The 17357-nt window shown below is 41.2% G+C and overlaps 1 protein-coding gene across 18 annotated transcripts in view; it reads left to right on the forward strand.

Annotated features, from left to right (window-relative positions):
* TTC3 (tetratricopeptide repeat domain 3) overlaps positions 1-17357 on the forward strand; it is a 154854-nt gene that overhangs the window by 28120 nt on the left and 109377 nt on the right. For 11 of the 18 annotated variants that reach the window (XM_067035090.1, XM_067035091.1, XM_067035084.1 and 8 more), the window contains 3 exons: positions 6457-6511; positions 15700-15862; positions 16810-16855. In XM_067035090.1, coding sequence (XP_066891191.1) covers positions 15730-15862; positions 16810-16855 — 179 coding nt within the window. In that variant the 5' untranslated portion in view covers positions 6457-6511; positions 15700-15729. The remainder of the gene's footprint in view (positions 1-6456; positions 6512-15699; positions 15863-16809; positions 16856-17357) is intronic. The other 7 variants (XM_067035094.1, XM_067035098.1, XM_067035095.1 and 4 more) reach the window with 1 other exon arrangement.

The raw sequence follows: 17357 nt of genomic DNA on the forward strand, positions 1-17357 counted from the left end.
ACCTATTGTATGTGAGGAACTAGATAGGGGTAGGGACTGGAGAAATACACTTTCCCATGTAACATGTAATAAATGGGAGCATCTGTGCTAGAGCTCTGTTTCTTACCCTCCGTTCAGTACACTTACTACTGGGTTGCATCGCTTGGGTTTTCCTGTTTTCATAGATGTGTTGTGCAGGGTATTGCTGCTGCTGAAGTCAGGCCTGCCCTCCAGAGTGTTTAGACCCTGGGCTACAGTGACTTGGATGAGCAGTAACACGGCGTAATTTACTCCACCCACTTTGCTTTCGCAGACGGATGTGGTCAAATGCTAGTAAATACGAAAATGTTAATATACATTTATATACTAATAAATACACTTAAAACGTGATTATAATACCAATATAATATTACATGTTGTAGGTATTATAGTATTGTTTATTATGGTAAATAACATTAAACACTGGCATGTTAGAAATGAGGAAAGACAGACATAGTCCCTGTGTTCTAGACAGTGGACCAGCAGCGTGAGAAGGAGCCCGTTGCGTTCCAGTTTCAGTTTATGTTCTGCCGAAGTGAGCACAGCATGTTGCGTTCATGGAATTACTGGTGTGTCTGAATACAGACAAGGAGGGGGAGAGGTGGTCGGGGGCTAGTCCAAGGAGGGTTTTGTAGGCTACAGTCCAAGTTCTGATTGAATTAATTGGGCATTGGGCTTTTCGAAGCCCCCCGGTAGTACTGGCGTGCAGCCAGGTTTGAGCCCCACGAGTCTAGAGAGGGCAGGGTCGAGTTTAGAAGAGGAAGTAGGACTGAGCTTTGAGGGACACAAACAGTGGCCAGTTAGAGAAGGATGGACCTGCACCGGAGACCTTTGCGAGGTGGCCAGAGAGGTAGGAGGAAAGTAAGTGTGGGGTCATGGAAGCACGTGAAAGAGTAGCCAGCACTGCCTGGTGCTGAGAAGCTATTTGGAATTTGGATTTAGTTCTGTGGATGTCTTTTAGTTACCATAGGGAGAGCAGTCGGTGGGAAGCTTGGAACAGACGCTGGGCTGGAGTGGGTTGTGAAATGAGGGTGAGGAAATGGAGCCAGCTGGCGTCGGCAGCCGTTAGAGGTATTCCGGGAGGGAGGCAGTGAGGAGCAGAAGAGGTTTGCCATTGCATTAAGATGTTCTTTTGGCTGCAAATAGCAGAAGTCTCTTATTCAACTGGTTTAAATGGTGAAGAAAACTTACCTTATTCAAGAGTTCCAGAAGAAGGTGATTCTAAGGTTGTGTGTTTATGTCATCAAAGACCTAGGTTTTTTTTTTCCAGCCCCACTGTATGACTTGGACCTCAAGCTGCCCCCTCAGGATGGCGGGATGGCTACTGTAGTTCAGATATCACCCTGGACGTTACAGCCTCCAGCAGAAGGATGACTGTTGTAATCTTCAAAACTAAAACCTTACATACACTGAGAAGTGTATAGTTCATAAGTGTATAGGTTGAATTTTCAGAAACCAAACGACCATAACTAGCACCCAGATCACAAGCCCAGTAACCCAGACGTCACCCTTGTTCCTCCTCCTCCTGTCACTACCCACTTCCTCCCCCCAGGACAACTCCTGTCCTGACTTCTGACACCATAGGTTAATTTTGCCTGCTTTTGTGCAATATAAACAGAAACATGTGGTATGTGCTCTTTTATGTCTGGTTTTCGGCATTGTGTTTGAGATCCATATTGTTGCATGTAGCTGTAAAGTGTTCATCTATTGCATGAATATACCACATTTTATCCATTCTCTTGTTGATGGGCATTTGGGTAGTTTCTAGTACTTGACTTAGATAGTGTCATTGTGAACACGTATCTTCATTTCTGTTAAGTATATAATAAAGGAGTGGTACTGCTCGGACAGGAGGGTGTGCTTATGTCCAGCTGTAGCACACTGAGCATAAGCACACCTGTGGTTGTATTGTTTTACGCTCCTGCCAGCAGCATATGAGAGTCTTTGCTCCACATCCGCACTAACACTTCTTATTTTGTGTCATTTCATTTAGACATTCTGCTGGGTGTGTAGTGATACAGTGCTGTGATTTTAATTTGCATTGCCTTAAGTTGATTTAGGAGATTTAAGTTGAACATTTTTCACATGCTTATTGACCGCTCAGATATTCTCTTTTGTGAAGTACCTGTTTGAATCTTCAGTCTTTTGCTATTTTTTTTTCTTTTGAGTTGAATGTCTTATTCATTAGTAGGTTTTTTAAAAAAAGTTCTGGATATGAGTCATTGGTCAAATATACATATTACAGATACCTTCTCACACTCTGTGGCTTGCCTTTTTGCTCTTTATGTTTTCTTTTTGCAAGTGGAAGCAGTAATTTTTTTTTTTTTTAAATAGTGTCTTTTTTTTTTTTTTTTTTAAGATTTTAAATTTATTTATTTATTTATTTTTGGCTGCGTTGTTGGTCTTCGTTGCCACACACGGGCTTTCTCTAGTTGTGGCGAGCGGGGGCTACTCTTCGTTGCGGTGCGCGGTCTTCTCCTTGCGGTGGCTTCTCTCGTTGTGGAGCATGCGCTCTACACACGTGGGCTTCAGTAGTTGCAGCATGCAAGCTCTAGAGCGCAGGCTCAGTAGTTGTAGCGCACAGACTCAGTTGCTCCGTGGCATATGGGATCTTCCCGGACCAGGGATCGAACCCGTGTCCCCTGCATTGGCAGGAGGATTCTTAACCACTGCGCCACCAGGGAAGTCCTGGAAGCAGTAATTTTAATATAGTACAATTTACCAATTTTTTCCTTTGTGGTAAGCACTTTCTGTGTTCTGATTATAATCTTTGCCTACTCCACAAAATGTTCTTTGTTCTTCTAAGAGCTTGATTTTTTAACTTTGGTATTTAAATCTATTGTTCATTTGGAGTTGGTTTTTGCATTTTGTATGAGGTAGGCTTCAAGGTTCATATGAACGTCCAGTTGACCCAGCCCCATTTTTTTTCCTTTTTCTTTTTTTCTTGGGCCTAAGACCTTCCCCCACGCCAGGGCCGGCCTTCGTGGGGCTTCTATCCCAGGGCAAGCGAGAGGGGCTCCCACTACAGCCCTGCCTCTGAGGGACCAGGCCAGAATAGGGCCCTCCCCACACCCCGACTCCCACCCCAGGCTCCTCAGAGAGCCTGTGAGTGGGGATCAGTCCGCTTCTCGCCTCTCTGCAATCCTGGCCTTACCCGCAGCTAATTCTGCTTCCCAGAATCCCCTACTCTGAGCTCCCACCACAGTGAACCCACCTCCTCAAACCTGCCTGTCCGTTGCTTCTTGGGCTGCTTTTTCTGGAGCTCCCTCGCCTGGGTCTGGTCCTCTCCCCCAGTACTGCCTCTGGCCCTGAGGCTTCCGAAGCCAGCTCTGATGACACAGCCTTATTTCTCTTTCCTGCCCCGAATCCGTCAGCATTGCCCTTGGAGACCGACGGGCTTCTGCCCTCGCCTCCAGCCCTTGCAGGTCCTCAGGCCCCCAACCCAGGAACCCTTCCCATCCCTGCCCCCTTCTCTCTTTACCTCTGTGGCCTCCGCTGTCACCCCCTCCCCTCTGCTTGCTTGCCCCCACTTCGGCCCCAGATCCTGTGCACTGTCTGTCCCCTCTACCTGGGACGCTCTTCCCTGGCATCACAGGGCTCCCTGCCTCCCTTTATTTGAGTTTCAGCACAAATATCACCTCCTTCTAGAAGCCTGCCCTGACCCTTCTTCCTGAAAATTCACTCTCTCCACCTCAGTAGTCTTCATGTGGCTTAGAAATCACTTGGTTATTTGTTCCCATATTGTCTCCCCATTAGAATATCAGCCCCAAGAGGGCAGGGCTGTGTCCAGCTTGTCCACATTGTGTCCATAACACAGTGCGCGGCACGTAGTAGATGCACAAGAAGTGGGTGGATGGATGGATGGATGGAGGGGGAGGGGGAGGAGGAGGGGAGAGGGAGGAGGAGGAGGAAGCCTTTTTAGCTTCTCCACTTGCTCGCAGGCCCCCACCCTCTGTGCTGCTGCCTCTGCTCTGCCTCTGGCATGTAGATGTGGAGGACACATTTATTCATTCATCCATTCACTCATTCTTTGAACGTATAACCAGCGAGCATCTCTACATAGCAGGCTCTGCACTAGTTGTAGGGGTACCGAAGAGACCCCCTTCAGCCGACCCAGCCCCATTTTTTTTTTTTGCGGTACGCGGGCCTCTCACTGTCGCGGCCTCTCCCGTTGCGGAGCACAGCCTCCAGCCTCTGGATGCGCAGGCCCAGCGGCCACAGCTCACGGGCCCAGCCGCTCCACGGCATGTGGGATCTTCCCGAACTGGGGCACGAACCCGTGTCCCCTGCCCCTGCATCGGCAGGCGGACTCTCAACCACTGCACCACCAGGGAAGCGCCAGCCCCATTTTTTAAGAGTATGTTTTCTCCATGCACTGCAGTGTCATCTTTGTCATATAGATCAGGTGACTGTGTGTAAGGATCTGTTTCTGATTTCTATATCCTATTCTGTTTATTAGATCATCTATCTTTAGATAGCTTTTTATTTTTTATTAAAAGAAATGTATATTTGGCCTTTTAGTAGGTATTGCTATCTGGTAGGTTAAGTTACCTAGTTTTGTTCTTCTTTGTAATCTTTTTATTTATTTATTTTTTGGTAATCTCTTTTTAAGAGTGATAAGTCCCTTCAGGTCTGGGTCACATGACTACCCCATAACCTGTCAATGGAAAGGAAAGTAGGATTGCCATGATTGGTTTAAACTAATAAGGAATTCTCTCTAAATCTTGTAGTAGTGAGGTAGAGCCTCACGATGGAAGTCTAGTAATCAGGTAGAGGAGGGGATAACTGCTGAGTAGATTACCAACAGTGTTTGCTTAGGGTTTAAGATTTATTTTTTTATTTGCTTTTTAAAGATGAGAGAGATCTGAGCATATTAAAAGTTGATAGGAAGTTGCACAACAATGTGAATGTACTTAATGCCACTGAACTTTACATTTGAAATGGTTCAAATGGTAAATTGTATGTTATGTACATTTTACCACAATAAAAAAAATTGATGGGGTAGATTCTTAAGAAGGAATGGGTAATTTTACAGGTGAGAGAAGGGATAATTGATATTGTAAGGATGGATAGTTATATGGCACAAGTGGAGAAATTAGCCATATAAGGAAGAAGACACTTTTATTGTGAAAGAGAAAAGGCAGGGCCAGATGTGGGTTTGTCTTTAAGTTTGGCTGTAGAAAATTGAGAGAGTTCTCTTTGATGTCTCCAGTTTACTCATTGAAATAGAAGCAGAGCTCATCTGTTGAGAGAAAGGGGAATTGGAAGTTTGAGGAAAGGACGTAAGATTTGAAAGGATCATTTTACAAAGTTAGAGAATGATTTGATCTGAAATAATTGGTTAACAATGTGGAAGGCCCCTTTGGGTTTTTGGAATCCTGAGTAGTAGTGCTGCCTGTGTGCTGTGCTGTGTAATTGTCTCCAGCAGTACTTGGCTCCCTAGATGTAGTCATGGAGAAAGCGGGAAGCAGGGTTGATCCAGTGTTGGGTTTTGCCATAGAGCAAGATGTAAACATAGGGGCAAAGAAGTATAAAGAAGTTGTATGCATGGGAATATGCAATGATGAACCAACGAATCTTAAGCTAGATAAATAAGGAAGTTAAAAAAAAAAGAGAAAGTGGGTAAGTCAGTGAGTTGGGCATCGTGAGGAGATAGTAGGAATAGTTGGAACAAATAAGATAGAAGGAGCTAGGTTATGGGGGAAAGAGTGGGGTGCCTGAATTAGTGATTTTGGGCTTTGAACAGTTTTGAGTGGCGATAAAGTTCCCTGGGAGGGTGGTGGTGGGTGGCTGAGCTGGGGTAGAAGAGGAGGTCATTGAAGGTAAGGAAGCCAGGAAACTGAGAGTAGGTATTAGACCTTAGTACTTGACAGTTTACAAAGCACTGTGCTTTAGCACAGTATCTGAAAACAGGAAGAACACAGTTACTGGCCTCATTTTACAGAGGAGAAGGCGGCCCCAGAGAGGTTAATAACTTCTTAACAGCCCCAGTGAGAATTAGTGATGGAGTTGGACTTAATCCCCATCTCATATCCCAACTTTCATGCTCTGTCCACTATGGCTTAGCTGATGTGTGAAAGATCTGGAAGTTTTATTTTCCAAGATCAGAAGTCTTGCTGACATGCAAAAATAGTACCAAAAAAAACCGTACAAAGATTAACAAGAAGTTAGGCATAGGTAAGATGTAAATAGTTGTGTGCAGGAAGTACTCTGGAATATTAAAAGTAGCTGTTCTGGGTAATTGTGATTGTGACTCTGGGTGACTTTTTCCCTTTGTTTTACTTTTCTGTATTTTCCAAATTTCCTATAATGGACATATATTACGTGGATTAAAAAAATTAAAAACTAGATTATATATGGAAAATTATGGTCTAAATAGATATACAATATATAATGCCTTTAGTTTGAATATTTCTTCTTTTCTTTTTTTTTTTTTAGAAATGCACTTGGTGATGGAAAGAGAGCTATTATTCTGAAGAACAATTGGACAAAGGTAGGTTTCTTTCTTAGTTACATTGGACAAATAATGCCGTACAACTTTGTGAAAAATTTGTTTACAGAATGTAAATCTGTATGTAAAAACACTGGATAAAATTATGCAGAGCTCAGGAATGTGGCAGGGGAATCTTCATTTCCATGATCAGAGAGGAGATGCAGCCCAGCAGTAAGGGTCACATGTGTCTGAGGAGGACAAGCAGCCCCTAGGGGTCGTGAGCATCCCTTAAAGGTTGAGGTGACAGCATCCACAAGTTCTGGGTGGGTTAAGGACCTGGCCGTGGAAAAGGAGACTTAAAACCCAGAGGGAGCTGTAGGAGACTAGTTTTATAGCCTTGAGCTGGGACAGGATTTCTTAAATAACATACAGGTCAGTGAAGGAAAAAACTCTGATGAATTCGACTATCTCAAACTTAAATATTTCTGTTTGTCAGTACACCATGAACGAAATAATTTGGGAGGAGATAGTTTGTCATATATAGAACATATATAACTGATAGGATTTATATTCAGAATATGCAAAGAACAAAGATAAATAAGAAACGCAGTAGAAAACAGGCCAATGAAATAAACAAGCATTTCAGAGATGAGGAAACCTGAATGGGCGATAGCAAAAGGTATATTCTGTTTCCTAGTAACTAAAACTGTAAACAGATAGAAACCTAATAGAGAGAGCCTAATAGACAGCCTCCAAGCAGACCCACATGTACCCCCACAAGTGAAAAACAATGTGACGTTGAGTCCTTCAGATAAGCAAAAGTTAGAGATCGATAGTCCCGAGTATCAGTAGTGTGTTTACGAACAGGAACTCTCAATAAACCGGTGGGGTGTGAATTTGTCACTACCAACTTGGAGAGCACTACGATGTGCGTCTGCCGTAATTGATTCCAAGGGTGTGTACCCCACAAGCATTCTTGCATGTGTGCACCTGGTGATGGTCACTGTGATACTGTTTTAATGGCACGGAACTGCAGATAACCTAAGTGTACATTAATAAAGCAGTGGATGAGTGTGGTTTTTTCTCTTGATCAGAGTTATTACTAGGATCTGTCTGCCCAGCCCCCTGTCTTTAACATCCGGTGTTTCTCCGACCGCACTCCTGCTCTTCTCTTCCTTGTCCACTCTGTTGACCTGTTGGCCTCCTCGCTGTTCCGCACACATGCCAGGTCCACTCCCAGTTTGTACTTGCCCTTCCCTCTGCCTAGAATTAGAGTGCCTTTGCCCAGAGCCTGAGCTAGCTCTCCTATTTCCTTTCATTGTTCACTGAAAGTTCTCAGTGAAACCTTCCCTGACCACATAACTAAGCTGCAAAACCTCCCCCTTTCTAGACATTTGCTATTTTTCTTTGCTTTACTTTTTTTTCCTCTTAGCACACTGTGTGTGCTCCAGTACATTGTGAGCTCCCTGAGGACAGGTTTTTTTTGGTTGGTTGGTTCACTTCTGAATCTGGACTGCCTGACGAGCTGCCTGGCACATAGCAAGCGCTCATAGGCATATTTGTTGATTTAATAAATGAGTTGAATGAATGGGTTGAAATGAGTTAACTGGCTTACCAATATTTATAGATTTTAAAAAGTGTTTACATCTTTGTTTATAAGCCAGAGTGAATAGAATCATAGAATTTTAGAGCCCCCAAATTGTGATTCAAATGGCCTAGGAGTGTATTAGAGTCTGGGGATTATAAAATTCTCCAGGTGGACTCCCGCCTCCAAATATTGGAGTCACTTTTAAATGCCTCAGTTATAGATGAAGAAATTGAGTCCCAGAAGGGTGAAGTGACTTTGCAAGGTGTCATTGCAAGTAAAAGACAAAATTGAATTGAGAATCCAGCACTGGATATGCTTCTGTTTGAAGGTGATGAGCTTGTTGCCGTTTTCATTGTGAGTTGCTGTTGTACTTGAAACATAATCTCTGCTGATCATTTGGTAGGCGCTGTATAAATTAATTTATGGAACGAATGGATGATAGATTTCATAATACTGAAACCTAGACCATGATACTGGTTTTCCAGGGATAACTTTTGTTATTTCAATCTATTATCAACTTAGAAAAAGTATACTAAAACTTTCTTTTTTTGTTTTTTTGAAATGGCTTTATTTTATCCCAGTTATTAAATAATAATTCAGCAGGGTATAATATTCTTTGCAGATGTTTGAGTCTACGTTCTTTTGACTTTTTTTGCCACTGTTGACAAGTCTGCTATTTTTCCTTTGTAAGTAATCTTTTCTTTTCCTGGGTGTTTTAAAGATCTTCTCTCTGTCTTTAACATTTGGCAATTTCATTGCAATGTGTCTATGAGGAATTTTCTTTAAAGTCATCGTAATTGGGATAGCTTGCGAGGATTCATGTCTTTCAGCATTTCTGGAAAATTTTCACCCTTAATCATTTGAATATTACCTCCTTCCCAGTTTATTCTTTTGAAACATCCATTAGATATACACAATACATATGCTATCTTTTATATATCTTAAATTCAAAACTTTCTTAATTACATTGAGGACTTTATGTAGAATGTTTATTCCTGGCTTAACTTATCAAACATAAAATATTCACTCTTTTTTTTTAAGACTTTATTTTCTTTAGAGCAGTTTTAGGTTCACAGCAAAATTAAGAGGAAGGTCCAGAGATTTCCTGTAAATTCCCTGCCGTCATGCTTGCATAGTCTCCCCCATTATCAGCATCCCCCAACAGGGCTACACATTTGTGAGAACTGATGAACCTATGTGGACATATCATAATCACCCAGAGTCCATAGTTTGTCTTAGGGTTCACTCCCTGAGTGTTCCATGTTTTATGGGTTTGGATAAATGTATAATGACATGTATTCCACCATTATGGTTCATATAGAGTATTTTCACTGCCCTGACATCCTCTGATCCATCCTTCCCCCCACATTCCTGGCAACCGTTGATCTTTTTACTGTCTCCATCGTTTTACCTTTTCCAGAATGTCCTGTAGTTGGAATCATACAATGTATAGCCTTCTCAGATTGGCTTCTTTCACTTAGTAATATGCAGTTAAGGTTCCTGCATGTCTTTTCATGGCTTGATAGCTGTTTCTTTTTAGCACTGAAAAATATGACATTGTCTGGATATACTACAGTTTATTTATACATTCACCTACTGAAGGACATCTTGGTTTTTTCCAAGGTTTGGCAATTATGAATAAAGTGCTATAAACAGCTATGTGCAGGTTTTTGTGTGGACATACATTTTCAACTCCTTTGGGTAAATACCAAGGAGTGCGGTTGCTGAATCATATGATAAGAATATGTTTAGTTTTTTAGGAAACCGCCAAACCTTCCAAAGTGGCTACACCATTTGCACTCCCACCAGCAATGAATAAGAGTTCCTGTTGCTCCACATCCTGCCAACATTTGGCACTGTCAGTGTCCTGAATTTTGGCTGTTCTTTTTTTTTTTAAATTTATTTATTTTTGGCTGCATTGGGTTTTCATTGCTGCACGAGGGCTTTCCTCTAGTTGCAGCGAGTGGGGGCTACTCTTCATTGCAGTGTATGGGCTTCTCATTGCGGTGGCTTCTCTTGTTGCAGAGCACAGGCCCTAGGTGCATGGGCTTCAGTAGTTGTGGCAGGCGGGCTCAGTAGTTGTGGCTCATGGGCTCTTGAGCACAGGCTCAGTAGTTGTGGAGCATAGGCTTAGTTGCTCCGCAGCATGTGGGATCTTCTCGGACCAGGGCTCAAACCTGTGTCCCCTGCATTGGCAGGCTGATTCTTAACCACTGCGCCACCAGGGAAGCCCTTGGCTGTTCTAATAGATGTGTAGTGGTATCTTATTGTTTTAATTTGCATTTCCCAGATGACATATGATGTGGAGCATCTTTTCATATGCTTATTTGCCACTGTGTATCTTTTAATTTTTTCTTTTTAAATTAAAAAAAAATTTTTTGGCTGCATTGGGTCTTCGTTGCTGTGTGCGGGCTTTCTCTAGTTGTGGCGAGTGGGGACTACACTTCGTTATGGTGCATGGGCTTCTCCTCGCGGTGGCTTCTCTTGTTGTGGAGCCTGGCATGCAGGCTCAGTAGTTGTGGCACGCGCGGCGTGTGGGATATTCCTGGACCAGGGATCAAACCCGTGTCCCCTGCATTGGCAGGTGGATTCTTGTCCACTGCGCCACCAGGGAAGTTCTGTGTATCTTCTTTGATGAGGTGTCTTTTAAGGTCTTTGGTTCATTTTTTTTTTTTTTTGAGGTACGCGGGCCTCTCACTGTTGTGGCCTTTCTCATTGTGGAGCACAGGCTCCGGACGCTCAGGCTCAGTGGCCATGGCTCACAGGCCTAGCTTCTCCGCGACATGTGGGATCTTCCCGGACCGGGGCACGAACCCGTGTCCCCCGCATCAGCAGGCGGACTCTCAACCACTGCTCCACCAGGGAAGCCCTTTGGTTCATTTTTTAATTGGTTGTTTTCTTAGTGTTGAGTTTTAAGAGTTCTTTATATACTTTGGATAACAGTCTTTTATCAGGTGTATATTTTGCAAATATTTTCTCCTGGACTGGGGCTTGCCTTCTCATTTTCTTGACATTTTTTTCACAGAGCATAAGTTTTAATTTTAATTAAGTCCAGCTTATCAATGATTTCTTTCATGGATCATGCCTTTGGTGTATTTAAAAAGTCATCACCATACCCAAGATCATCTAGCTTTTCCTCTATGCTGTCCTCTAGGAGTTTTAGGTCTGTGATCTATTTTGAGTTAATTTTTGTTGAGGGCTTTAGGTCTGGATTCATTTTTTAAAATTAATTAATTAATTAATTTTAATTTTTGTCTGCGTTGGGTCTTCGTTGTGGCATGCGGGCTCTTCGTTGCGGCTGTGGGCTTCTCTCTAGTTGTGGTGTGTGGGTTTTCTCTCTCTAGTTGAGGCGCACAAGCTCAGTAGTTGGCATGTAGGCTTAGTTGCCCCGCGGCATGTGGGGTTTTAGTTCCTCAGCCAGGGATCGAACCCATGTCCCCTGCATTGGAAGGCGGATTCCTTACCGCTGGACCACCAAGCAAGTCCCTGGATTTGTTTTTTTGCATGTAGATGTCCAGTTCCAGTATCATTTGTTGAAAAGACTGTCTTTACTCCATTGTATGGCCTTTGTCCTTTGTCAAAGATCAGTTGACTGTATGCGGGTTCACTCATTTTTTTAAATTGGGATTTTTTCGATGGTTGCAAAGGTATTTGTGTAGATGAAAAACACAGCTCTTAGTAAGTATTCAGAAAATGTTGGTAACTATATATTGAAGTCATTTATCATTTTATTTTACCAGAAAAGAATGCTCATTGAAGGATATTTTAAACTTCAGAAACAAAAGTAGACTGTGCAAGATGCATTTTTTACTTTTATTTTTTAATTTTTAAATAGACATTTTAAAATAAATTAATTTGCCTGCATTGGGTCTTAGTTGTGGCACATGGGATCTTTAGTTGTGGCATGTGGGCTCTAGTTCCCTGACCAGGAATCTAACCTGGGCTCCCTGCATTGGGAGTGCAGAGTCGTAACCACTGGACCACCAGGGAAGTCCCCATTCTTTTATGAGTTCTTTTATGAATCTGAGTCTATTGAGTCATTCCTCTAGGGTATAAGCCTGTATAGGAAGGTACTCTGTAGATTTCTGTGTGAGGGTGGACCATTTTTTCTTCCTTCTTTCCAGGGGGAGAAGACTGGTACAATGTCAGCTATTGTAGACATACTTTAATTTTTTAAATGATTTATTTTTTATTTTCATTTTTTTTTTATTGAGGTTTACTGATTTACAGTATTATATAAGTCCTACATGTACTTTTAGGCTTAAGAGAGGGTGAGTCATTGTATCCCAAAGAGTGAGAATTTTTACAGTATAGTCAACAGATATTTGTTGGCATTTCCAAGTGCATTATCTTTTGATGTTATGCAGGATACAAACCAGTAGCGTCACAAATGTCCCCAAGAACTTTTTAATATTTAGGAGTATATTAGGATTCTTTTGTTTGGGAGTGACAAAACCTAACTCATAAGTAGAAGAGGGAATTTATTGGTTCATGTAATTGAAAAGTCTAGGGGGTCAGCTTCAGGCATGGTCGGACCCAGATCTGTACACATTTTTCTTTCTGTTTCTCAGTGGTGCTTCCCTGTTAAGCATCGTTTTTAATCTTTATTCTCTTTTTGCTCTGTCTGTTTCATTTTACCTAGATTCTATTGCTCTGTCCTCACGTTGACTGGTCTTTTTCTTCTGCTATGTCTAATCTGCCTTTATTTCCATCTAATTTATTTTTCATCTAAATGCTGTAGCAGTCACCTCTAGAATTTCAGTTTGAGTATTTCTTATATATTTCATGTCTTTTCTTAATATGTTGTTTTTCCCTTAGCTTCTCGAACATATGAAATATATTTATAACTGTTTTAATGTCCTTGTCTACTAATTCTATCATCTCTGTCATTTCTGGATTGTTTTCAATTGATTGATTTTTTTTCTCTTCATTATAGATCACATTTTCCGTCTTTGCATACCTAGTAGTTTTTGATTGAATGCCAGAGATTGTGAATTTTACCTTGTTTGGTACTTATATTTTTGTATTTCTGTAAATACTTTTGAGTTTTGTTTTGGGATGCATTAAAGTTACTTGGCAACAGATTCTTTGGAGTGTTGTTTTAAGCTTTGTTGGGTGATATCTTAGTGGTATTTGGTCTAGGGCTAATTTTTTCTGCACAACTGAGGCAAAACTCTTTTGAGTACTCTACTTAATACTCCATGAATTATGCTGTTTTCCGCATTGGTCAGTGTGAACAGGAATTATTCGTTGCCCTGTGTCAGTGCTGACTGCTGTTCCCTTTTAGTCTTTCAAGTGGTTCTTTCCCTGGCTTGGGTAATTGCCCCGCGTGCATGTACTGATTGATACTTAGCTGCAGACTCAAGGGAGACCCTCTGAAGATCTCTGGAGTTCTTTGTCCAGCTCTTTCCTCTCTGGTCCTCTGCCCTGTGAACTTGAGCTTCCTTGGCTTTCCTGGACTCCTGGCTCTGTCTTCACTGAGACTCTAGTCTCTCCCTGGGTTCCTTCTCCCTGTGCTATGGCTTAGAATCTCTCCTTAAGTAAGCCGGAGCAATCATAGGGCTTTCTGTGTTTCTCATTTCTCAGGGATCACTCTCTTTTGTTGCCTGATATCCAGTGTCTTGCAAACCTTCGTTTCATGTATTTTGTCCTCTTTTGATTTAAGCAAGAGGGTATATCCAATCCCTGTTACTCCATCTTGACCACAAGTGGTAATTAGAGCATAGGCTCTCTTGGCTTCATTTTGAGAAAGTGATATCCTAATAACTGATATTCTAGTAACTTTATTCTAGTGGAGAGAGAGCCCCTGTTAGTATTTATGTAGTATGACTGTGGAATGCCTCAAACTGATCCTGGTTGAGCCATGTGCCCACCTGTGGATCCATTACTGTGACCTGGGAAGTGGTGCATTTGGATTGGCCAGTCTCCTGGGTCACAGCTATGCTTCTACCCTGCCAGCCATTGTTGAGCCGGGGGCACTAGTGGGGGCATTACTGTGTGGAGTAGGGACATGATGGCACACAAGAGGAGGGGATGCTAGTCAGATGAACTGTATATGTGATAGAGAATGGAATAATGTCAGAAAAGAGCAAAACTTTCTATGTAATTGGGTTCAAGAAACTTTCTGAGATACCTTTAATTTAAGCTTCATTCAGACAGCTTCAGCAGAGAGATCTGAATAAACTCCTTTCCCAACTGATAGAAGTTAACACTGGGTTTTACAGAGTTTAGGGAAAAGGACCCAGTAAAAGATGAGAAAGGTGAGTGGAAAAGAGAAAGAAATGAAGTGTTTTCTACAAATTTAGCAGGTAAGGTTTATAATCTCTCATAATTTCCTATGCTGTGATTTTTTTTAAATGCAGTTATTTAAACTTTGAAGTTGATATATGCTTAGTGGAAAAAATTTTGGTCTTGTAGCATATCTGTGAGAACTCTTTATCTTATGCCTTTGGAGGAAAAGCAGAGTTTAACCAAATGCAATCTGAATTGGGATCTTTGATCTGAGCCTAAAGAGCCTGGCTAAGAAACGCCCTGGAACAGGTTGGGTTGGTGCACCAGAGTAGGATTATATATGCTCTGAACCTGCATAAACAGAGGTCCTTTGATTGTTTCTGGCTCCTTTTAGTGAAAGTTGCGTCTTTTTTAAAAGGATCGTTTATTTCTGATTTCATATTTTCTCATAGAATCAGAATGTTCTTTGTAAAATGTTTATTCGTGAAGAGGAAAGAGCTATGGACCTGGAGTCCTAAGATACAAGTTCTTTGGTTTGTCTCTAAATAAATGTGGCATTAGGCCAGTTTCTAGCCTCTCTCACTTGTAAATCACTTCTTAAATGGAGATGCTGTGCCTAAAATGGGAGTTTGGTTTGGGAGTAGCTACAAGAGGGGTTGGCTGAGTTAGCCCCAGGTTTGGTAATATTAGCTTTCTAGATTAAAATGTTCATGCTCGATATAGAAGATTTCCCAAAACGCATAAATGGGACCAGCCAGGACTATGGTTCTGTAGCAGTAAAACAAACAACCTGATCGTTGGAATTAAGAGTAAATCAGTGGTTTTTGCATCTTTTCTTAAAGCCAAGAACTCTGTACTTAGAGGTAAAGTAATTAAAAGATGATTAAGAAATACGGCATTAATAGATGCACCCCTTATTTGTGCCCGTGCTGTTCAGCAGGTTGGAAAACTACTGCACAGGCTGGTTGTTCTCGCAGCTCTAAAACTCTTTTGACCTCAGAAGTGTAGGGAGTATAATGACTTGGAGACTATTACTGCCTAAAAGTATTTTGAAAAAAATTAAGTTGTTTGTAATGCATCATTTTTATACTTAATTTGGCATAAAAATAATGTATTTCTTTCTTACGTACAATAAAAGTTGAATTATTTTCTTTGGGAGGGGTACAGAAATCTCTTAAGGAGAAACACTGATCTCTAGTCAGTTGTTAAAAATTATTATGAATACTATTCACAGCTTTTCATTTAACTCATTTAGGTGACTTTATTTCCTGAGCGGTATTAACATTTTTATTTATTTTTTTATTGATAGGATCCTAATCTAACATTTTAAGTAACTAATCAGTTTTCAAGCAAAATATTTTTTCCTTATCTATTTTCTTGAACTTAAGCATATTTTTGAGAAAAAATTGAATTTATCTTTTTGGAACAGGGTCATTATCGTTATTGTGCTGCTCTTTCTATGCTGGGGGAGTATGACTGGGCCCTGCAAGCAAACACAAAAGCTCAAACACTCTGTAAAAATGACCCTGAGGGAATCAAGGATCTAATTCAGCAGCATGTAAAGTTACAAAAACAAATAGAAGACCTGCAAGGTATTTCACCTAAGATTCTTTTGGTTACAGTCGAATTCCCTTTAAAACTTTTGAAGGTGGGTTTCTTGGATTAATGGAGGACCATAAATCAATTCTCAGATGATTTGTACTTCCTTTATGTTGTTTCGGGTAACTCAGTTAAGTTTTTCATTTCTATTCATGTAGAATTTTGTTAGTATTGTATTCCAATAGGTAATAATAAATGATTTGTACTTTTTATTTGAAACAGCAACAAGTTATTTTTCTGTAGAAAAATATACTTTCTTGAAATTTTGAATGAAGTATAAAGCCTTTTGAAACGAAGTTTTAAAATTTTTTTCTCCATTATTATACTTATTTCCCAAAGAAAAGCCCCTTCAGTAGAGTTGTTTGATGTTTTTGCACCAAGTTTGTGGCTAATTCTGTAGCATGCTGAATGTATGTATATATATAGGTACATCATAAATTAGTGTGCAGGCTAGGAATTCCAGATTTTCATTTTACCCTTGTTTTCTCTCCTAAGTCGTTTTGCTTTCCCAGTGCCTGAATGCTTTCACTCTATGCTTTCAGCATATAGATCTTTCCTATTATTTCTTCTCTGGGTGGTTAGTGTCTTTTGAAGCTGAGCTGAGCAGTCCTATTTCACTAGCAGATGTTGTCATCCAACAGAACATGATTATAAGATTGTGAGCTCCTTGAAGACAGGTACTGTCTCTGATTGAGATTTATATATTGCTGCATCTAGTCAGTGATCACATATAATGAGATGTCAAATAAGGTTTGTGTAACATTTTGTTGACATCATTCTAAAACTAAAAACATCTAGAAGTGTAAGATTGTTTAGGTTTATTTTTCAGTTCCCTAAATTTGATATTCTTACTGTCAGCTTAAAAGAAATGTGAAAATCTTTTAAAGTGTGTGTTGCCAATCCACTGATTACTATGTGTGCGTGTGATTCATTTTTGTAGGTCGAACACCAACTAGGAATCCAATTAAAGCCTTCTATGAAAGCAGGTGAGTTAATATCAGATCAGTAGCTGTTACTTGGAATGGTTTTGCTCTGTGAGTTTAAGAATTGCTATTTGATGCTTTAGTAGATAATAGCAACCACAATAAGGTTGGAGATGGAAGGATGAGAAGAGTTTTTTGTTTGTTTGTTTGTTTGTTTTTGCGGTACGCTGCGGGCCTCTCACTGTTGTGTCCTCTCCCGCTGCGGAGCACAGGCTCCGGACGCGCAGGCTCAGCGGCCACGGCTCACGGGCCCAGCCGCTCCGCAGCACGTGGGATCCTCCCAGACCGGGGCACGAACCCGTGTCCCCCGCATCGGCAGGCGGACTCCCAACCCCTGCGCCACCAGGGTAGCCCAAGAAGAGGTTTTTAAAGCGTTTGTAAGATCAGGCGACCTGTGATTTGCCTGATTTGTTTTGCTTACTGTTTGGGTGAACTCTTTGTATATGTATATATCGGAGATCCATAGCCTAAGCCTACGGGAGAAGAGGCGTGAAATGTTTATTGG

This window comes from Kogia breviceps, chromosome 5 (assembly GCF_026419965.1).
Source record: "Kogia breviceps isolate mKogBre1 chromosome 5, mKogBre1 haplotype 1, whole genome shotgun sequence".
Taxonomy (NCBI): Eukaryota; Metazoa; Chordata; class Mammalia; order Artiodactyla; family Physeteridae; genus Kogia; species Kogia breviceps.